This window comes from Bufo gargarizans, chromosome 5 (genome assembly GCF_014858855.1).
Source record: "Bufo gargarizans isolate SCDJY-AF-19 chromosome 5, ASM1485885v1, whole genome shotgun sequence".
Classification (NCBI taxonomy): domain Eukaryota; kingdom Metazoa; phylum Chordata; class Amphibia; order Anura; family Bufonidae; genus Bufo; species Bufo gargarizans.
Window position 1 is genome coordinate 193,501,356 of NC_058084.1, and position 18,428 is coordinate 193,519,783.

At 45.0% G+C, this 18,428-nt stretch overlaps 1 protein-coding gene across 2 annotated transcripts in view; it reads right to left on the reverse strand.

Moving 5' to 3' along the window:
* The window catches only part of TOPBP1 (DNA topoisomerase II binding protein 1), a 174,870-nt gene that overhangs the window by 69,295 nt on the left and 87,147 nt on the right, over nt 1-18,428 (reverse strand). Inside the window, exons 11-13 of one of the 2 annotated variants that reach the window (XM_044293058.1) lie at nt 18,063-18,379; nt 7,937-8,109; nt 4,779-4,990 (exon numbers count right to left, since the gene is read on the reverse strand). In XM_044293058.1, the coding sequence (XP_044148993.1) occupies nt 4,779-4,990; nt 7,937-8,109; nt 18,063-18,379 (702 nt within the window). Of the gene's footprint in view, nt 1-4,778; nt 4,991-7,936; nt 8,110-18,062; nt 18,383-18,428 lie in introns of both variants that reach the window. The other variant, XM_044293057.1, reaches the window with a different exon arrangement.

Sequence of the window (18,428 nt, forward strand, 5' to 3'; positions counted from 1 at the left end):
ATCTTGAGGTCCAATACCGGGCGGACCGCTCTGTTCTTCTTGGGCACAATGAAGAGGTTGGAGTAAAAACCGGAAAACCGCTCCCTCGCCGGGACGGGGGAGATTACTCCGCTGACTAACAGATCTTGAACCAATTGAAGGAAAGCTCCTGCATGAGACGGATCCCTGAGGGGACGACACAAAAAAAAAAAAGGTTTGGAGGCATGGATTTGAACTCCAACTTGTAGCCCGAAGAAACCACCTCGGGCACCCAGGCATCTGAGATGTGGGCCTGCCAAATCTCCTGAAAATGAAGGAGCCGACCCCCCACCCAGGAAGGTGGGGGCGCACCTTCATGCCAGGGATTGCTTGCCGGAGGAAGAGCGCTGAGGCTGCGCTCGGGAACGCCAGGCGGGATGTGGCTTGAATGAAGGCTTCAGACGTTGCTCCTGGGTGGGCTGCCTTGCGGTCGAGGGAGCCGCCGGGCAGTTGCCCGTGATGCGGCGAAAGGACTGGCATGGAAAGACGCGGTCGGGAAAAACGCTTGGGTTTGGGCTGCGGAAGATGGGTGCTTTTGCCACCCGTGGCCTCAGAAATTATTTAGTCAAGTTTGCGCCCAAAAAGACGAGAACCAGTGAAAGGAAGGGAGAGAATGGAATGCTTGGAAGAAGAGTCGGCCTGCCAGGCCTTTAACCAGAGTTCTCGAGGAATAGAGACGGCAAAGGCGGAGGACCGTGCGACCATGAAGCCCACGTCCAGAGCCGCCTAGCAAAGGTACTTCCCCGCTTGGGATATCTGGGCCGCCAGAGCCTGGGGTTTTGTGCGGGAAAGGTCAGAGTCTAAATCCTGATGTAAGCGCAGGGCCCTTTCAGAAACCGCCTTAGCCACCGACGCAGAAGCGAAAATGAGTGCCGAACCGGTCGCAGAAAAAAAAAAAACGACTTCGCCAGCGATTTGACCCGACGGTCCACCAGGTCCTGCAGAGAGGAGCCGTCCACGAAGTTGAAAGGTGTCCCGGATTGCCGAGACCAGACTGTCCACTAAGGTGGCCATCTGGGACGATCGGTCCAGGTCTAGATCCGTGTCCGACTCGGCGAGTTCTCCTCTGGACGAAGGGTCCCCAACCAACAAGGACAGCGAACCGGGGGGAAGGAGGAGAAGGCGATGCATCCGAGGAGAGGCGTTCCTGCCTGGGAAGCTTGCTGGGGTGTCTTCTCCTGGATGATGCACCATGGGAGATAGCAGGTTGAGCAGGTGACGACGTCTCCACCAAGCGACCCATTAAGGAGAGGGTGGATTGGGAGATCTTAGATAGGTCAGTCACCACCCGGGACAGGGATTTCGCCCATTCCGGTTCCATACTTGCAGCAGAAGGGTGCACGTCAGTGGACTGCAACTGAGGCGGCACGCTCTGGGTGGCCTGACATGAGGCACAGAGGGGGTTTGCCTGGCCCCTAGGAAGCTTCACGTTGCATGAGGTGCAGGCATAATGGGTAGCCCTGCCTAGGACTTGGAGCGCGGGATCCGCTGGGTTCGACATGACCTGAGCCAGGCGCCAGAGAGGGTACAGAGGGGGGTACAGAGCTGGTCCTACCAGAGTGGAGCAGTACCCTTGCTGGAATGTGTCCCCAGGAGACAGGAGTGGCGGTGTGCGGCGAGCGACGTTCCTCTCAGGTTGGAAACGCGCACACGAGCGATTTATATCCGGCTGGAGCAGGCAGGAAGGGAAGCGCGGTGGGAAAATTAGGCGCCGCCCGGCAGAAGAATCGAAACAATGGCACGAAGCTCCGCCCACTCTTCTGCCGCGCTACCGCGATCCGATTTTTTTTTTGATAAATAACAGTCACCCTGCAGAGCAGGGGGTCTGCCTCCTACGACACTAAGCTAAAAACTGAAGGCTCTCTCCTGGCCGGAGGGGGTAGAGCTGGCGGGGGAGGAGCTAACAGTTTTCAGCCTAGTGTCGCCTACTAGTGGCAGCAAGCAGCTATACCCATGGTCTGTGTCCCTCAATGATATAAGCAAGAAAAATGTATCCTTGCATTGCTTAGCCTAGAGTAAAGATCATCAAAGACATCTACAAGCATGGCACCACTGTCGCAAGTAAGGCCACTGATTGGCTGAAAACAGTGTCATACATGTAGACGGCACTCCACACTTCTGCTACAGAAGGAACTGAAAGTGTGGAAGGGAACATGGCAACAGGAGTTTTTTTTTTAACCCCTGCAGCCTGGGTTTCCACATAAAAAGAGGTTTTACTGTCTCATAGAACCCCTTTAACTACATAAGGACATAGCCACATTTTTGCCTAAAGGACCTCCTTTCAATTCGCCAGCCATAACTTAAGGCTAGCCTCAAGACTTGTATGAATGGTTATTTGTGGGAGGAGTCATATTTTTTGTAATAATTTTTTTGTAAATATTTAATTCATATGATTTTTCTTAGAATAGGGCCGGACGCTTAAAAAAAGAATTCTTACATTATCTTATTTTCACAGGGCAAAATTTTACCGTATAGGTCAAGATTATTTCCTGGCAACAGACTCCATTAAGAGCCTGTAGTGAATAGGAGATATTTAAACAGCATATCAGAAAAAGCTACACTGCTTCCGTAATGCCAGGAGTTACGGTAGCAGTGTAGCTTGTTCTGCTACACTGCTTGCGTGTAAGGATGAAACGATTACTCGATTAAATCGAGTAATTCGACACAAAAAATCCTTGATGCAAATTTTTTGCATCGAAGATTCGTTTGTGTCATGTGACCACGGAGCGGGAGTGAAGCGCTTGCTATTACTCTCGCTCCGTGGTCTCCCGCTGGCCTGCAATACTCACCTTTCCAGCAGGCGGCCTCCGGACACTCCACAGTACGTCCATGGTCCTGCGCTGCTCTGACCTCCTGATGTACACACGCCGTGACCTGACGCACTGTGTGACGTCAGGAGCAAAGCAGCGCAGAACGATGGAGTGTCGGCAGCACCCCTGCTGGAAAGGTAAGTTGGTGAAACCGAGGGGGTGGGGCGCAACTAAGGCCAGGCGCCTGGAGTGCACAGCGTCATAGAAACCAGTGACGCTGTGCAATCCGGATGTCAGGAGGAGCGTGGGGGCAGAGCTGAGGGCACTGTGTGGGGGCAGAGCTGAGGGCACTGTGTGGGGGCAGAGCTGAGGGCACTGTGTGGGGGCAGAGCTGAGGGCACTGTGTGGGGGCAGAGCTGAGGGCACTGTGTGGGGGCAGAGCTGATGGCACTGTGTGGGGGCAGAGCTGATGGCACTGTGTGGGGGCAGAGCTGATGGCACTGTGTGGGGGCAGAGCTGATGGCACTGTGTGGGGGCAGAGCTGATGGCACTGTGTGGGGGCAGAGCTGAGGGCACTGTGTAGGGGGAGAGCTGAGGGCACTGTGTAGGGGGAGAGCTGAGGGCACTGGGTGGGGGGAGAGCTGAGGGCACTGTGTAGGGGGAGAGCTGAGGGCACTGGGTGGGGGGAGAGCTGAGGGCACTGGGTGGGGGGAGAGCTGAGGGCACTGGGGGATAGTGGAGCTGATGGCACTGGGGGATAGTGGAGCTGATGGCACTGGGGGATAGTGGAGCTGATGGCACTGGGGGATAGTGGAGCTGATGGCACTGGGGGATAGTGGAGCTGATGGCACTGGGGGATAGTGGAGCTGATGGCACTGGGGGATAGTGGAGCTGATGGCACTGGGGGATAGTGGAGCTGATGGCACTGGGGGATAGTGGAGCTGATGGCACTGGGGGATAGTGGAGCTGATGGCACTGGGGGATAGTGGAGCTGATGGCACTGGGGGATAGTGGAGCTGATGCACTTGGGCTGATCGCACAGTGGGGAACAAAGGGTGTTGGGGACTGATGGCAGGGGGTCTGATGAGTTTTTATAAAGGAAAACAGTCTTATTTTTTTCTTATTAGATTACTCGATTAATTGTAAAAAATAATCGATTGAATACTCGATTACTAAAATAATCGTTTACTGCAGCCCTACTTGCGTGGCTCCCATTAACTACAATGGGAGTTACGGAAACAGGAGGACTGGCATGCGCGACTGTTCTCGTAAGCCAAGTAATTTGGGGCCAGCGTTTAGGCCCAGCCCATCTTGCTATGGAAATGACAAGAAGGGACAATCAGTTTAACCATTTTATGTTGAATATAATGTTTTATCATTTCGTCCAGAAGAGAAAACCCACCTTATTAAAAAACATCCACCTTATTCCATAAGTTAAAAATACTTTCCAGGGAGATTCTTACATATTTTGGACAAACTGTATCATCCTTATTAATAATGAATTCTTCCTGGAATGTGCACTGTACCAATTTTTTTAATAAAGTTGATGTTTTGAAAAAGTGTGCCGGAGGAATCTCTTTTCTAAATAGTATGTTTTACCATGGTTGATGTGGCATCTCCACACCACAAGCATTGTCCTGCATTGAAACTGTGATTTGTGCAATTGTGGTGAGCCTACCTCAAGTTTTAATTATATATACTTGGACTATCATTTGTCTGCATGTGCTCCAAACAGATTATTACTTGACATTATCACTTGTGATTGCTTTATCAGGGCTGGCAGGAGTAGGACAAAGGAAGCCTCCTTCTGGGACAAATAGCCAGGATCTGAGTTATGTCTGATCCCAGCCACTGGTGCAGGAGTGTGGGCGTCACCTAGGATGTGCAAGTATGACATGGTGCGGGAACTACATGCTCCAGATGACATGAATTTGTGTTGAGGAAAATTCTAAACAAGTTTATATTTTTAAACAGAAGTCTATGGCAGGCAAAACAAAAAAAAAATCTTACCATTTTCACAGGCATTCTCAACAAGAAAGCGGCTTTCATCTGCTTTTTTGCCAGTTTTGGCACATTGTAGAAGCCATGCCATAGTAACTGCGGGCAGATTCCACTTCTTAGCTGCCTCATATTTAGAGCCCTCAGGTTCTCTGAGAACAAGGTGAGTACTGGCAAACATCCCTTTTTTGGGGTTTGCCTTTCTTACGAAAAATTCTTGAACTCTGCAACATTTAAAGTACCAAACATTACTTCACATCTTCACAGAGGTATAGCTGCTCAAGTAAAATGCAATTTGATTACAGAAATGACAATGTTCTTGTAGACCTGCTTTCCCGCAATGCTATTATGGGCAGTCCCTTAATATCTGGTTAGAAATATCTGGCTAGTAATATTATGTGATGTACAAGACTTATTTTAATCAATCTAAACAAGCAATCAAGGCAAAGATGTTACAGTGTTATTCCTAAGGCAGATTAATTCTCATTGGTGCTCTTTAAAATCTCATTTGAAGAGGTGGTCTAATCTGAGACATACAGTATGGTACATTCACAGGATATGTTACAAATGTCTTAATTATGCCATAGAAATCTCAGGTGGTAATTTAAGTTTTATTATAGCCCTTCGGAGTAATACAGCCTAACAAATGTGAACTTCAGACAAGTAAAGGTTGTGTACGTCAGACATAAACATACTTCATTAACTGCATGTAAAAAGTAAATGATTGGATGAGTCATAGCAATTTACTGTTTGTAACATGATCATCCTAAATGGGGAAAAGGACAACAAAACCAAAAATCTAAGATATTAGCATATTAATTGTAATATTCTCGATACTACACTAAGAAATGCAGTCAAATGTGCAGGAGAAGCTGAGGAAATTGATACATAGTTTTGTGCGGTAAGATTTATTATAATGTGCATTTTATTCATTTAGATTCCTGTTCATTTTGGTCTTTGAAGTTAAATTAATAACTTACAATCTTTCCCCACTAAACTGTATGTTAATTAGGTTTATCACGATACCAGAATTTGAACTTTGATTTCAATATCAAATAAAGTATCATGACACTCGATACCAGCCAGCCAGCCTGTATTTACCATTTTCTATGCCAGTTTATGGCATGGAAAATAGTGAAACTAAGCCAGCAAGGGAGTTGGAGTAGCTTAACCGATGTCGCACAGCTGGTGGAACCAAGGCCTGTGCCTCTACATAACTTTGGCACACCAGCAGCCAGCACATGGGAATTAACCCTTTCATGACCAAGGGTCATTGATGCCCCAGTGTTCAGGTCAAAATTTACAAATCTGACATGCGTTACTTTATGTGGTGATAACTTTGGAATACTTATTTATCCAAGCCATTCTGAGACTGTTTTCTCGTGACACATTGTACTTCATGATAGTCAAATTTGAGTCAATATATTTCACCGTTAGTTATGAAAAAATCCCGAATTTACCAAAAATGTTAAAAAATTTGCAATTTTCTATTTCTCTTCTTTTAAAACAGAAAGTGATACCTCTCAAAATATTACTTAACATTTCCCATATGTATCCTGTATGTTGGCATCATTTTGGAAATGTCATTTTATTTTCTTAGGACATTAGAAGGCTTAGAAGTTTGATTTTCTTTATGGTGTTTATCGGATGGGGTCAATCATGTGATATATTTAGAGACGGTCGTTACAGATGTGGTGATACCTAATATGTGTATTTTTTATTTTTATAGGAAAAGGCAATTTATCTTTTTAATAAATTTTTTTATTTATGTTTACTTTTATTCTTTCAACTTTTTTTTTTAATCAAGTCTCACTTGGATCTTGAAGATTCAGTGGGGCTGATGGCTGTACTATACTTTGCAATGCTCTTGGTTCCACACCTGTTCACATGGTGCAGTACTGCACGGCGGCCATTGTTGCTTTGGTGCTGTCCTGGTGGGTCGGTGGGGCCCAGTGCCAGGGTGGCTTTGTCATATAGCGGGTGCGCTGTTTGACTGCTGGGTCCCGCTGCCTGCTGGGGTGGTGCTGCGGCATTAGCGGTCGCCGTGCAGTGCTGTACCAAATTTAGAATAGGGTCAAATTCAAAGGGGCAACCTTGTCGCGGTGAGAGGGCCTATGCTTTTTGATCAAATTGTATACTAATGCCTCGTGTTAGCATGCAGCATAGGGGTAGGTATACGATAAATTACTCTGAGAAGTGATGTTTATTATGCTGAGAAGCAGTTTGATAAAAGCATAGTATTGAGGATGTGCGATCCAGTTCTGTTTCTTGTTTACACATGTATTGCAAAGCAAGCATACCACCATCAGATTTCCTGTAGATGGCAACACCGGATGACTTTGCAAAGCGTCCGGTTGCAACCATCGGGAGCTGCCATCACACCGTGGCAGCCCTGATGGTTGAGAGAGGGAAGCCTCCTCCCTCTATTAACCCCATGGACGCCGCAGCATCAAAGGGGTTAAATCAGAGTGTCAGCATACAGCTGACACTCGCTGCTGATGGTGGCGGCTCAGGAATCAAATACAGCAGAGGGCACAAATGGGGGCAGCATCAGGGGTAGGATACATGTATGGGGGGAGGGGACCGCATCAGGTGCAGGCGGGGACAGATGGCAGAGGCAGGGCTCACGGAGGGGATTGGAGGCGTACAGATCGGGGGGCACCAGGACACATTACCTGATTTCAGGCTCTGATCTGCAGAGCACAGATCAGAGCCTGGAACAGGCAATTTTACACTGCCGTGATCTGATTGTGCTGACTAACCAATCAGATTGATTGCAGGCAAGGGACCACTCTGATTGGTCCCTTGCCGGCATTACTGCACTGTATGCTGTCCGTGACAGCAGCAGGGCTGGGGCAGAAGCTTTAATCTAAGCGTTTTGCAGCGCTTGGATTAAAGAGCTGCCATGACGTCTATACACGTGCTAGCTGCACTGGGTATGTGCAGCTAGCACGTCGGGAAGGGGTTAGGACCGGTGTATAAATTGCCGGTCTTAATAAATGAGCACCATGGTCTTTCCATTCTTTAAATCTATTTAGGAAACTGTATCTCAAGTCATTATAAAAATGACAATTAACGTGCAACTTCCTGAAAGTGAAGGAATAATTTATTCTATGACATATGGGTCAGACAAGTGTGAAACTAAAGTAAATAAAAAATGGCAGACATACTTGGCTCCAAGAAGGCCTGCAAGATAAACTAATGAATCCCTCTCAGCACCCATAAACTGGCTCACAGAAAGAACACAGTCTTTTAGTGGTGTGCTGCCTTCAACATACACCACCGGTGTGAAGAGAGAATTTGATTGCGGGTCCAGAAGCGTCTCCTGTTCTATGCACATTCCCTAAAAATGAAATTCAACAAAGTAAGCTCTGGGAACGAAAGAGCCATAACATAACAAGTTAATGTTTTATACTGAACTCTCAGCTGAGCCACAAAGTAAGGTCCAAATAAACAGAAACTATTACATATAATACAGGTTTCCTCCATAGATGAGCACTGCTCATCTCTCTCCTGGAAGCAGCGATCATGTCAGAAATTCCTAATTCCTAGGTGTTAATTTCTTTAAAGGGGTTATGCGGTGGCACAATATTGATGACCTATCCTCAGGTCATCAATATTATGTCACTGCACTGGCCCTTTATGAGCTGCCATGAGAGACATCTTGTGGCAGAAAATGATGATTAGTTACCGGTAATTTGATTTTCCAGAGCCCATGACAGCACCACGAGAGAGAGGATCTGCCCCCACAAACAGGAAACCTGCAGAATAAAAGCGTGGATACTCTCCTCCCAATTCAGTGTGATATCCAAGCATCAGAGGAATTCCGCAGACATAGTGTTAGATGATTCATCATAATTTTATTTTTATTTTTTTGATGCAACACCCGTGTGAATATAAGAGAATCAAGAGAACTCAATAGGGAGGGAATATAAGGGTGCTGTCATGGGCTCTGGAAAATCAAATTACCAGTAAGTAATCATCATTTTTCCTTTTTGCCCATGACAGCACCACGAGAGATTTACTAGAGGAAAAATCAGGGTGGGAGATTAGAAGGAAGCATCGTGTCCTCAAAGGACAACCCCGAAGGAGATGAATTTAAATCAAGTTGAAAGTGTTTGATAAAAGTTAAAGGAGACCAGGTAGCCACTCTGCAAATATCCTCTATGAGAACAGAGGATCTTTCGGTCCAGGAAGTAGCAGCTGCCCTGGTAGGAGGCAACCCCCGGAAGTAAGATAAGACGAAGATATAGCAGAGACAATCCACCTAGCATAGAACTTTTTGTGGCCACCTTTCCCTTATTCACTTCTTGGAAAAGTATAAAGAGTGAAGAAGATCTGCGCCAGTCTCTAGTGCAAGATAGGTAATTAATCAAGGTCCTTCTAACGTCTAGCAAATGATGGCCAATGGGATAGAGAAGGCGCTCATAGGGTAAGTAAAGCCGTGACACTCTCCTAACCTTCCCGGCTCAGACTTGATAAAGGGGACTTTACCCCGAAACGCGTTGTCTTATAAATAAATGGAATACTGCCGAAATTAAAACACGGTCCTTGTTTGGTTGTCTCGTGCGCCCCCAGCAGTCCACACGCTCCACTTAAGGTGTAGCGTACTTCTCTTCACTTCTAACGTCTAGGCAGTGAAGAGATTTTTATTTTTCTGACCCAGAGTTACTAAACAGTGTTGGACGAACAATTTCCTGAGATCTATGAAATTTGGAAACGACTTTTGGAAGAAAAGCCGGGTCTGGCAGAATCAAAACTTTATCCTCTAAAATAGTGGTATATAGAAAATTAATGGAGATGGCCTGAATCTCATTAATCCTGCAAGCAGATGTTAAGGCTATTAGAAGGCACAACTTCAAGGTGAGACATTTAATGGAGATGGTCTCTAAAGGCTCAAATGGAGGTTGAGTTAAAGCCTTTAACACTAGGTTTAACCCCTTAAGAACCCGTGACGTACATGTACATCATGGGGATCGGGCAGGTGCAGGAGCTGCGCCCGTCCGATCCGCGGCAGGCGTCTGGCAGTCACTGATAGCCGGACCCCTGCTGCATGCGCCAGCATCTGTGAAATCACAGATGCCGGCGCATTAACCCTTCATGTGCTGCGGTCAGTGCTGACCGCGGCACATGTGATGTCGGGTGGGGATCGGAGCTGCCATAGGGTCCCCGTGCTGCTGCGATGGGGACCCGATGGCATGGAAGGCAGCCCGATGCCTTCCTTAGGCTTCGGGGCTGCCTTCCGGTGGAGAGTCTGTGAGATCCAGCCCCCTGAATTTCACAGGCAGGAAGCTGTATGAGTAATACACACTGTATTAGTCATACAGCCAATGCATTCCAATACAGAAGTATTGAAATGCATTGTAAAGGGGATCAGACCCTCAAAAGTTTAAGTCTCAAAGTGGGACAAAAAATAAAGTGAAAATTTGAAAAAATTAAGTATTCTCCCCCCAAAATTAAAAGTTTTAGGTAAAGAACAAAACAAAAAATGTCATTTTCCCCAAACAAAGGGAAAAAAAGTGAAATTCTGACATTTCATCTTTATTTTCCATTAATTCTTGTGGAACACCTAAAGGGTTAACAAAGTTTGTAAAATCAGTTTTGTATACCTTGAGGGGTGTAAAATGGGGTCACTTTTTTGGGAGTTTCTACTCTAAAATTATTCCAGTGAAATCTGCTTTCCAAAAAACCATATGACGTTCCTTTCCTTCTGCGCAATGCCGTGTGAACGTACAGCAGTTTACGACCACATATGGGGTGTTTCTGTAAACTACAGAATTAGGGCCATAAATATTGAGTTTTGTTTGGCTGTTCACCCCACATATGGGGTGTTTCTGTAAACTACAGAATTAGGGCCATAAATATTGAGTTTTGTTTGGCTGTTCACCCTTGCTTTGTAACTGGAAAAAATGGATTCAAATGGAAACTATGCCAAGAAAGTTAAACTTTGAAATTGTATCTCTATTTTCCATTAATTCTTGTGGAACACCTAAAGTGTTAACAAAATTTGTAAAATCAGTTTTGAATACCTTGAGGGGTGTCATTTGTAAAATGGGGTCATTTTTGCGTGGTTTCTATTATGTGAGCCTCACAAAGTGACTTTAGACCTGAACTGGTCCTGAAAAAGTGGGTTTTAGAAAGGTTCTGAAACATTTCAAGATTTGCTTCTAAACTTCTTGAAGTCCCCAAAAAAGAAAATGGCATTCACAAAATGATCCAAACATGAAGTAGACATATGGGCAATGTAAAGTAATAACTATTTTTGGAGGTATTACGATCTATTGTAAAAAGTTGAGAAATTAAAATTTGGAAATTTGCTAATTTTTCAAAATTTTTGGTAAATTTGGAACTTTTTGATAAATAACTTTGACTAAATTTTACCACTGTCATGAAGTACAATATGTGACGGAAAACAATCTCAGAATGGCCTGGATAAGTAAAAGCATTTGAAAGTTATCACCCAATAAAGTAACATGTCAGATTTGCTAAAAATCGCCTAGTCCTTAAGGTGAAAAATGGCAGGGTCCTGAAGGGGTTAAATCCCAAGTAGGAGGTCTATCGTAAGTTGTTGGGGTGGATCTGGCTACTGCTGAAAAGAACCTGAACACCCATGGAATCCCTGCTATGTCCTGAATAAACAAAGCTGACAGAGCCGAAAAGTGTACCTTCAAAGTACTACTTGCTAGCCCTAAATACAGTCCCTTCTGAAGTAACTCTAAAATTAGATGAATGGGAACAGAAGAGGGGATGTCATTAATCTGGATCTGAGCAAAGTCTAGGAATTTTTGCCAAACCCTAGCATAAATAGCCGTCACTTCTTTCCTACTCTTAGGCCTCATGCAAATGGCGGATCCACAAAACACAGAAGCCGCCCATATGCCTTCCGCAATTTGCGGAACGGAACAGGTGGCCCATTGTAGAAATGCCTATTCTTGTCCATTGAAGTGAATGGGTCCACACCTGAGCAGCAAAAACTGCGGCTCGGATGCGGCCCAGAACAGTCGTGTGCATGAGGCCTCGAGAAGGGTAGAGATTAGGGTGTCAGAGAATTCCTTCTTGCCTAACAAGTACCTTTCATGTTCCAGGCCGTTAAATAGAGATTTTTGCCGGGGTGAAAAACTGGGCCTTAACTCAATAGATTCCAGTTCTCTGGAAGAACCCAGGGATCCAAGACTGACATGATTCGGAGCCACGTGAAACCAAGATCTTCTTGGCCAAAATGGGGCTATGAGCACAACCCTCGCACCATCTTCCCTGATTTTCAGTAAAACATGAGGAATCAAGGGAAGAGGAGGAAAGGTGTAAGCTTGGGGAAAATCAAATTTTTGAAGGAAAGCATCTATCCCACCAGGTCTAGGGAGAAGAATCTCTTGACCTTCCTGTTCTGGTAAGTAGCAAAGAGGTCGACTTCTGGTTATCCCCAGAGGGCAGTTATTTTCTTGAAAATGGATTGGTCTAGAGTCCAATTGCCCTGAGAGAAAAAATGGAGAAAGTCTGCCTGTCCATTTTCCACACCTCTGATATGTACTACAGAGATCGAGGCACACTTTTTATTTTATTCTTCGGAGGGCAGAAGTCATTGCAAGGTGTAACGCAGCTAGTTCTTTTAGGTTGGAGGATCCTTTTTCATGGATATCCCTCCAACGGCCCTGAAGGGATCACAGGGTTTCTGATCAGATCTTTGATTTTTTTTTCTGGACAAGGACAACTTTTTCCTGTGGTAAAAAAAATTGCTGTCAAGAGGAATCTAATATCAGTCCCAGAAAAGACTGTCTTCTGATGGGATCTGGTCTTGACTTTTCTAGATTCAAAATCCAGCCCAACTTGCTCAGAATTTCTGATACTGTCATTACTGCAGTTTTGCAAGCTTTATCAGAGAATTGTCCAGATATGGCATGAAGAGAAAATATTTTCCCTTATGTGAGCTGCCATTTCTGAAATTATTTTCGCAAATACTCTTGGAGCCATGGAAAGGCCAAACGGGGGAGCCTGGAACTGAAAATGTTGAAGGTGACCTCCTATTCTCACTGCAACTCTTAGGAATTTTTGATGCTCTGGAAAGATTGGGACATGATAATATGCATCTTTGAGCTCGAGTACTGGGAGGAAGAAGGTTTATAGGCAATATTATAGTTTCAATTTTGAACTTTTTTATCTGTAAAAACCGGTTAAAATTTTTTTAGGTTTATTATTGTCCTGAAGGACTCATCCCTGTTTTTAGTGAAAAAAGTAAAACCCCCGCCTTCTTTCGCTTATGTTATTGGCACTAAGACCGATTTTTCAACTAAATTAAGCACCTTGTTTTCTATGGCCGAATTTCCTAGAGCTGAGGCCTTATCTTTTGTAATTAAGAATCTTGCTGGCGGGGACAGACAAATTTCTAGTTTTAATCCGTTGTGAATGGTGTCTAGTATTTATGAACTTGAAGAAATCTGGGACCAGGCAGGAAAAAAAAAATGTTTTAATCCGCCCCATACCTGACTTATAGTGTCATTGCTGGTATTGTTTCTTTTTGTCTCCAAGGATTTGGTTGAAAAAGTAATTTCTAGCTCTCCTTTGGTTCCGAAATATGTACTCCCTGGATTTTTGGTCTCCTTCTTGATTACTTCTAAAAGGAGGAAAAGGGCGGATGAACCTATTTCTGGGGGAGAAAGAACTCTGGAACCCCGGGAATCTTTTCTTTTTTGCCGGCCGCTTTATCTAGTAAGTCATCTAGGGTTGGTCCAAAAAAGTACTCCCCTTCACAAGGAACCCCACATAGTTTATTATTAGATGGGAAATCTCCCACCCAATTTTTAGCCAGAGTGCTCTACGGGGTGAGTTAGACAAAGCGGCAGATCTGGCCGCCAGTCTAACAGAGTCAGCTGAGGCATCCGCCAAGAAATCAGCTGCTTTATTTTTTATAGTTGGCAAGGCTGATAAAATCTCTTCCCTGGGGCATCTACTTCTTAATTGATTTTCTAATTCAGAGAGCCATACTATCAGAGACCGGGCCGTACAAGTAGAGGCAATGCTTGGTCTGAATGAAGAAGTAGATGTTTCCCATGCCCCTTTTAAAAAGGTATCAGCCTTTTTATCCAGTGGGTCCTTTAATATCATCGAAGAGAAGAGCCGTCTTGCTAGATACTTTAGAAATGGCCACGTCTATTCTCGGTGGTTTATCCCACGTGGCACAATCTTCCTCTTTGAAGGGATATTTACGTTTAAGATTTTTAGATATGTAAACTTTTCTGTTAGGTTTTTTCCATTCTCCTTTGATTAAAGCAGATACATTTTTTATGAACCGGAAAGGTGCTATGGTGTCTAGATTCCAGCCCCCCCAAACAAAATATCCTGGATGGACCTGGGTTCTTTTGTCTCCTCAATGCCCACAGTTGAACGTCTGGCTTTTAGGAGTTTCTCTGTGTCTTCTATAGGGAAACAGGCTTTACCACAAATTTCACCTTCTTCAGAAGACTATAAGGTTGAATGATCAGACTGGATATATAATGAGGAATGTATGTCGCCTTCATCAGAATCAGATGAATTATGCTCCTGTATAGCAGTGGTGCCCAACCATTTTTCGTCTGAGGGCCGCACTAGACATGGTATAAATTTTGCGGGCTAGAAACAGGTAGCTTTGCCAGAAAGAATTTCAAACACTGTGAGCATTACCCCTGTCGAGGGGGCACATTTGGCCATTACCCCTGTCGAGGGGGCACAACTGGGCATTACCACTGTCGAGGGGGCACAACCACTGTCGAGGGGGCACAGCTGGGCATTACCACTGTCGAAGGGGCACAACTGGGCATTAACACTGTAAAGGGGGCACATCTGGGCATTACCACTGTGAAGGGGGCACATGTGAGCTTTATTACTGTAAAGGGGCCACTCTCTCTACTGCCAGCCACAGCGCAGACCACCACTACCAGTGTCACAATTCCAACCAAGACCAAAGAACACCACTCATGTCCTGGCCTTTCCAAGCAACAAGGAGGCGTTTCCTTCTTACCCTTCAAAGGCATGTCCTGCTGAACCCGCTGCCACATGGACATCACTGGCCCTTCAGGAAATATACCAACTCTCCTCACTAAGGTACCAGCCATACTCACAGGGGGCAGCCCTCCTGAAACCACATTGCTCACACACAGACCACTGTCGCCTATGCCCGCCATTAAGCAGTAAGGTGGTCAGCCCTTTCTTCCTCCGCATATAGCAGCACACACATCCAGACATAGCCGTTGCTGTTACAAACAACAACAGGGCAATGGGAACTTATTACACTTACATTCGTTCCCTGAGTTGCGCCACAGCAGCCGCCCAGGTGTGTGGCTTGTTCTCCTTCCTCTTCCTCTGTGTCTCTGGTCATTGCATGGGCCGCATGACACGGCTTCGAAGGGCCGGATGTGGCCCGTGGGCCGTAGGTTGGGCATCACTGCTGTATAGGATTATGTCGTCTAATTCTAGATTCTTTTTTAGATGAGGTAGAATTAATTTCCGATTTGACTAGTGCCTTAAGACATTTGTAAAAAGATGGCGATTCCTCAGCCACTGTTTTATCAATACATGGCTGACACATCCTGTTCTCCCATTCAGATGACAACCCAGTTTTTCAAAGAACAAATTCTGTATTCTTCCTTTTTGTCACCACTTTCCTAGGTTTTGTCTGTAACACATTAATATAAGTACATGAGCAGAGAGAAGCAAAACATTATGCCCAGAGCACTCACCTCCTCAGAGGTACCAAGGCTGAAGGGACTGCAGACTCTTCCACGTGCTTGTCCTCCTCCATGCTGCTTCTGTTACTGCACCACTGCTGCTAGGACGCCAGCTATCCATCCACAATGCGCCCTTCTGTGATGATGTCACGCTCGATGCTGCACGCTAGTCACATGACACATGACGCTCTCCCAGGCCTAACTGCTTGCTGGAAGCTACTCCTCCTCCCCCTGGGGTCTGGAAGTCTGTGCATCTAGCGCATCACGATGCCGCCAGGCACTGTATGCTCAGGCACACAGAGTACTTCCTCCAGAGTTTTGCTGTGCCTCTGCCCGTCCCTTTCAGCACACCAGAGATGCCGCAATATAATCCCAGGAACGGCAGGTATTATGGGGAGAAATTCAGCCCACTATAGGGGTCAGCGTAGGAGCACCACCAGAGGGAGGGAACCTGAAAAGGAAGAAACCGCAGGCTTCCCCAGAGAAAGGAAACCACACTGAATTGGGATTAGAGTGTCCACCCTTTTTTTCTGCAGGTTTCCTGTCTGTGGGGGTGGATCCTCTCTCTCGTGGTGCTGTCATGGGCAAAAGAGAAGAAAAGAACTGGTATTTTGACAAGCTTTTGGGGGCAGACTGGCTGGCACTGCAGTACAGATCTATCACATGACACAGCTGCCTCTCATTTTAAAAAATACATTTATGTTATTCAGTCATTGACTTGAAGCTTCTTCAAAAATGTTCTATAGCTGCTGAAATGAGTATTATGGGGCTGGGTTTCCACATTCAGGGGGTCATTTATTAAACAGAAATTAGGGGCATTTCTGGAACAGACTGTGGCACAGCTTTGCGCTGCACTCTGCAAATTGTCCCAGCTCACGCATGTCTAAAAAACTGGGTGTGACGTGGGCAGGCCACAAGACCCATCTCATTTACCATTTTCTACGCCTGTTTTAGGAATAGAAAATGGCCTAATTGTAAGACAGCTAGGAAGCTGTCTTACATTTAAAAGCGCCGGTGCCTCTACATAACTCCGGCGGATCCACCGCCTGCTATAGGGGTTATTGAGACCAGCATCTAAATGTGCTCTTTAGTTTTTCTGATGCAGTAATTGAAGTAATTGCCAGAAGCAGATCAAAAAGAACAGATATAAAGGAAAGACTGAGTCTTCTCATCTTTTTTCAATCTACTCTTGACTTTGGTTTTAAAAAGTGCATTAAAAAAACATAGAAACACTGCCTAAGGGCTCACACACACAAATGTATTTTCTTTCTGTGTCCGTTCCGCTTTATTTTGCAGACCGTATACAGAACCATTTATTTCAATTGGTCAGCAAAAAAAAGGAACTAACTTCATGTGCATTCAGTTTCCATATGTCCGTTCCACAAAAAAAAACGCATAACGGACAAGGATAGGACTGTTCTATTAGGGGCCAGCTGTTCTGCAAAATAAGGAATACACACAAAATACACACATCCGTATTTTTTGCAGATCTGTGTTTTGCAAACTGCAAAATACATACGGTAGTGTGCATGAGCCCTAAAGAATAATCCATCCTTTACTAAAATATATGAAAATGTTACACCTCTGGAACAACTGTTTATTTGTCCTTCTTGCAAATAGTATTTTTAATATCTGTATTTATGGTTTCAGACTACAAACCTGATGTAGTCTGACTGAAGTTATATTCCCTCCCACATGACCAACACTTGCTCGGATTTTTACAGATGTTTATAAGATATATTGGGGATGCCATAAATGTCTAAAATATGAATAACCCTTTAAAGGTATCCTGTCACTGGGATTGTGTAAGAAAAACGATTTGATACATATGAAAATTAACCTGAGATGAGGTTACCTTTCATCTCAGGTTAATTTGCATATTATTTGTATGAAATTGTTTTCTTTACACAATAAAAGCACACAGAGCTATGGGGCGTGGGTATTGCAGATGTGCTAGCGGCCGTCTAGCAACCCATGTCCTCAGCTCTATACCCAATATCCAGGCGACAGGTTCTTTTTTAAATTAATTATCATTTACTATTAGAAGTCATCTTAGCATTTTGTGACCTGTATGGCAGCTGAAGTCCTCAGTGACTTTACTTTTCTAATAATTTACAGTAGTACAAACTTAAAGAGGACCTTTCACTAGTTTAAAAACTAACTATATATCAGTGGGCAGAGCGGCGCCCAGGGGTCCCCCTGCACTTACTAGTATGTCTGGGCGCCACTCCGTTCGCCCGATATAGGCTCCGGTGTCTGCAGCTCCCTCTGTTGTACTGGGCGGAGTATTTGTATTAGGGTTGTCCCTTGCTGCAGCGCTGGCCAATCGTAGCGCACAGCTCATAGCCTAAACTCCGCCCAGTACAACAGAGGGAGCTGCAGACACCGGAGCCTATACCGGGCGAACATAGCGGCGCCCCGACATACTAGTAAGTGCAGGGGGACCCCTGGGCGCCACTCTGCCCACTGATATAGTTAGTTTTTAAACTAGTGAAAGGTCCTCTTTAAATACAAATACACTGCATGGGAAAAATAATGCATTTCATTTTTAAAAACACTGTTTGAAAAATGGGAAAAACCCAAAACATTTCTTGCTTACTAGCCAGGCATTAGTCACAACTTCTTCAACTGTAGCCTCCACTTCACAGCCCAGTAAAGGCACCACAGCATATTGGGCAATGATTCTCTTCTGCGCAGATAATACTTTACCAGCATTCTTCTTTATTATGTCTATTATGCAAGCTTCATCCTCCTCAACAAAACCCAAGACCAAGAATCTTTTCTTACTGAACAAGCCTCCTTCAATTATAGTAGAAGTTTCTCCAAAACCACTTTGGCTGCTGTAAGAGGGCATATCACCCTGTACACTTGAGTGGGAAAAATAATTCAAGTTTGAAGTTTCATGGCTTTTTGGACCTACTGGAAAAACACAAGTAATTGTAGTATTACATTCCTGCCAGATAAA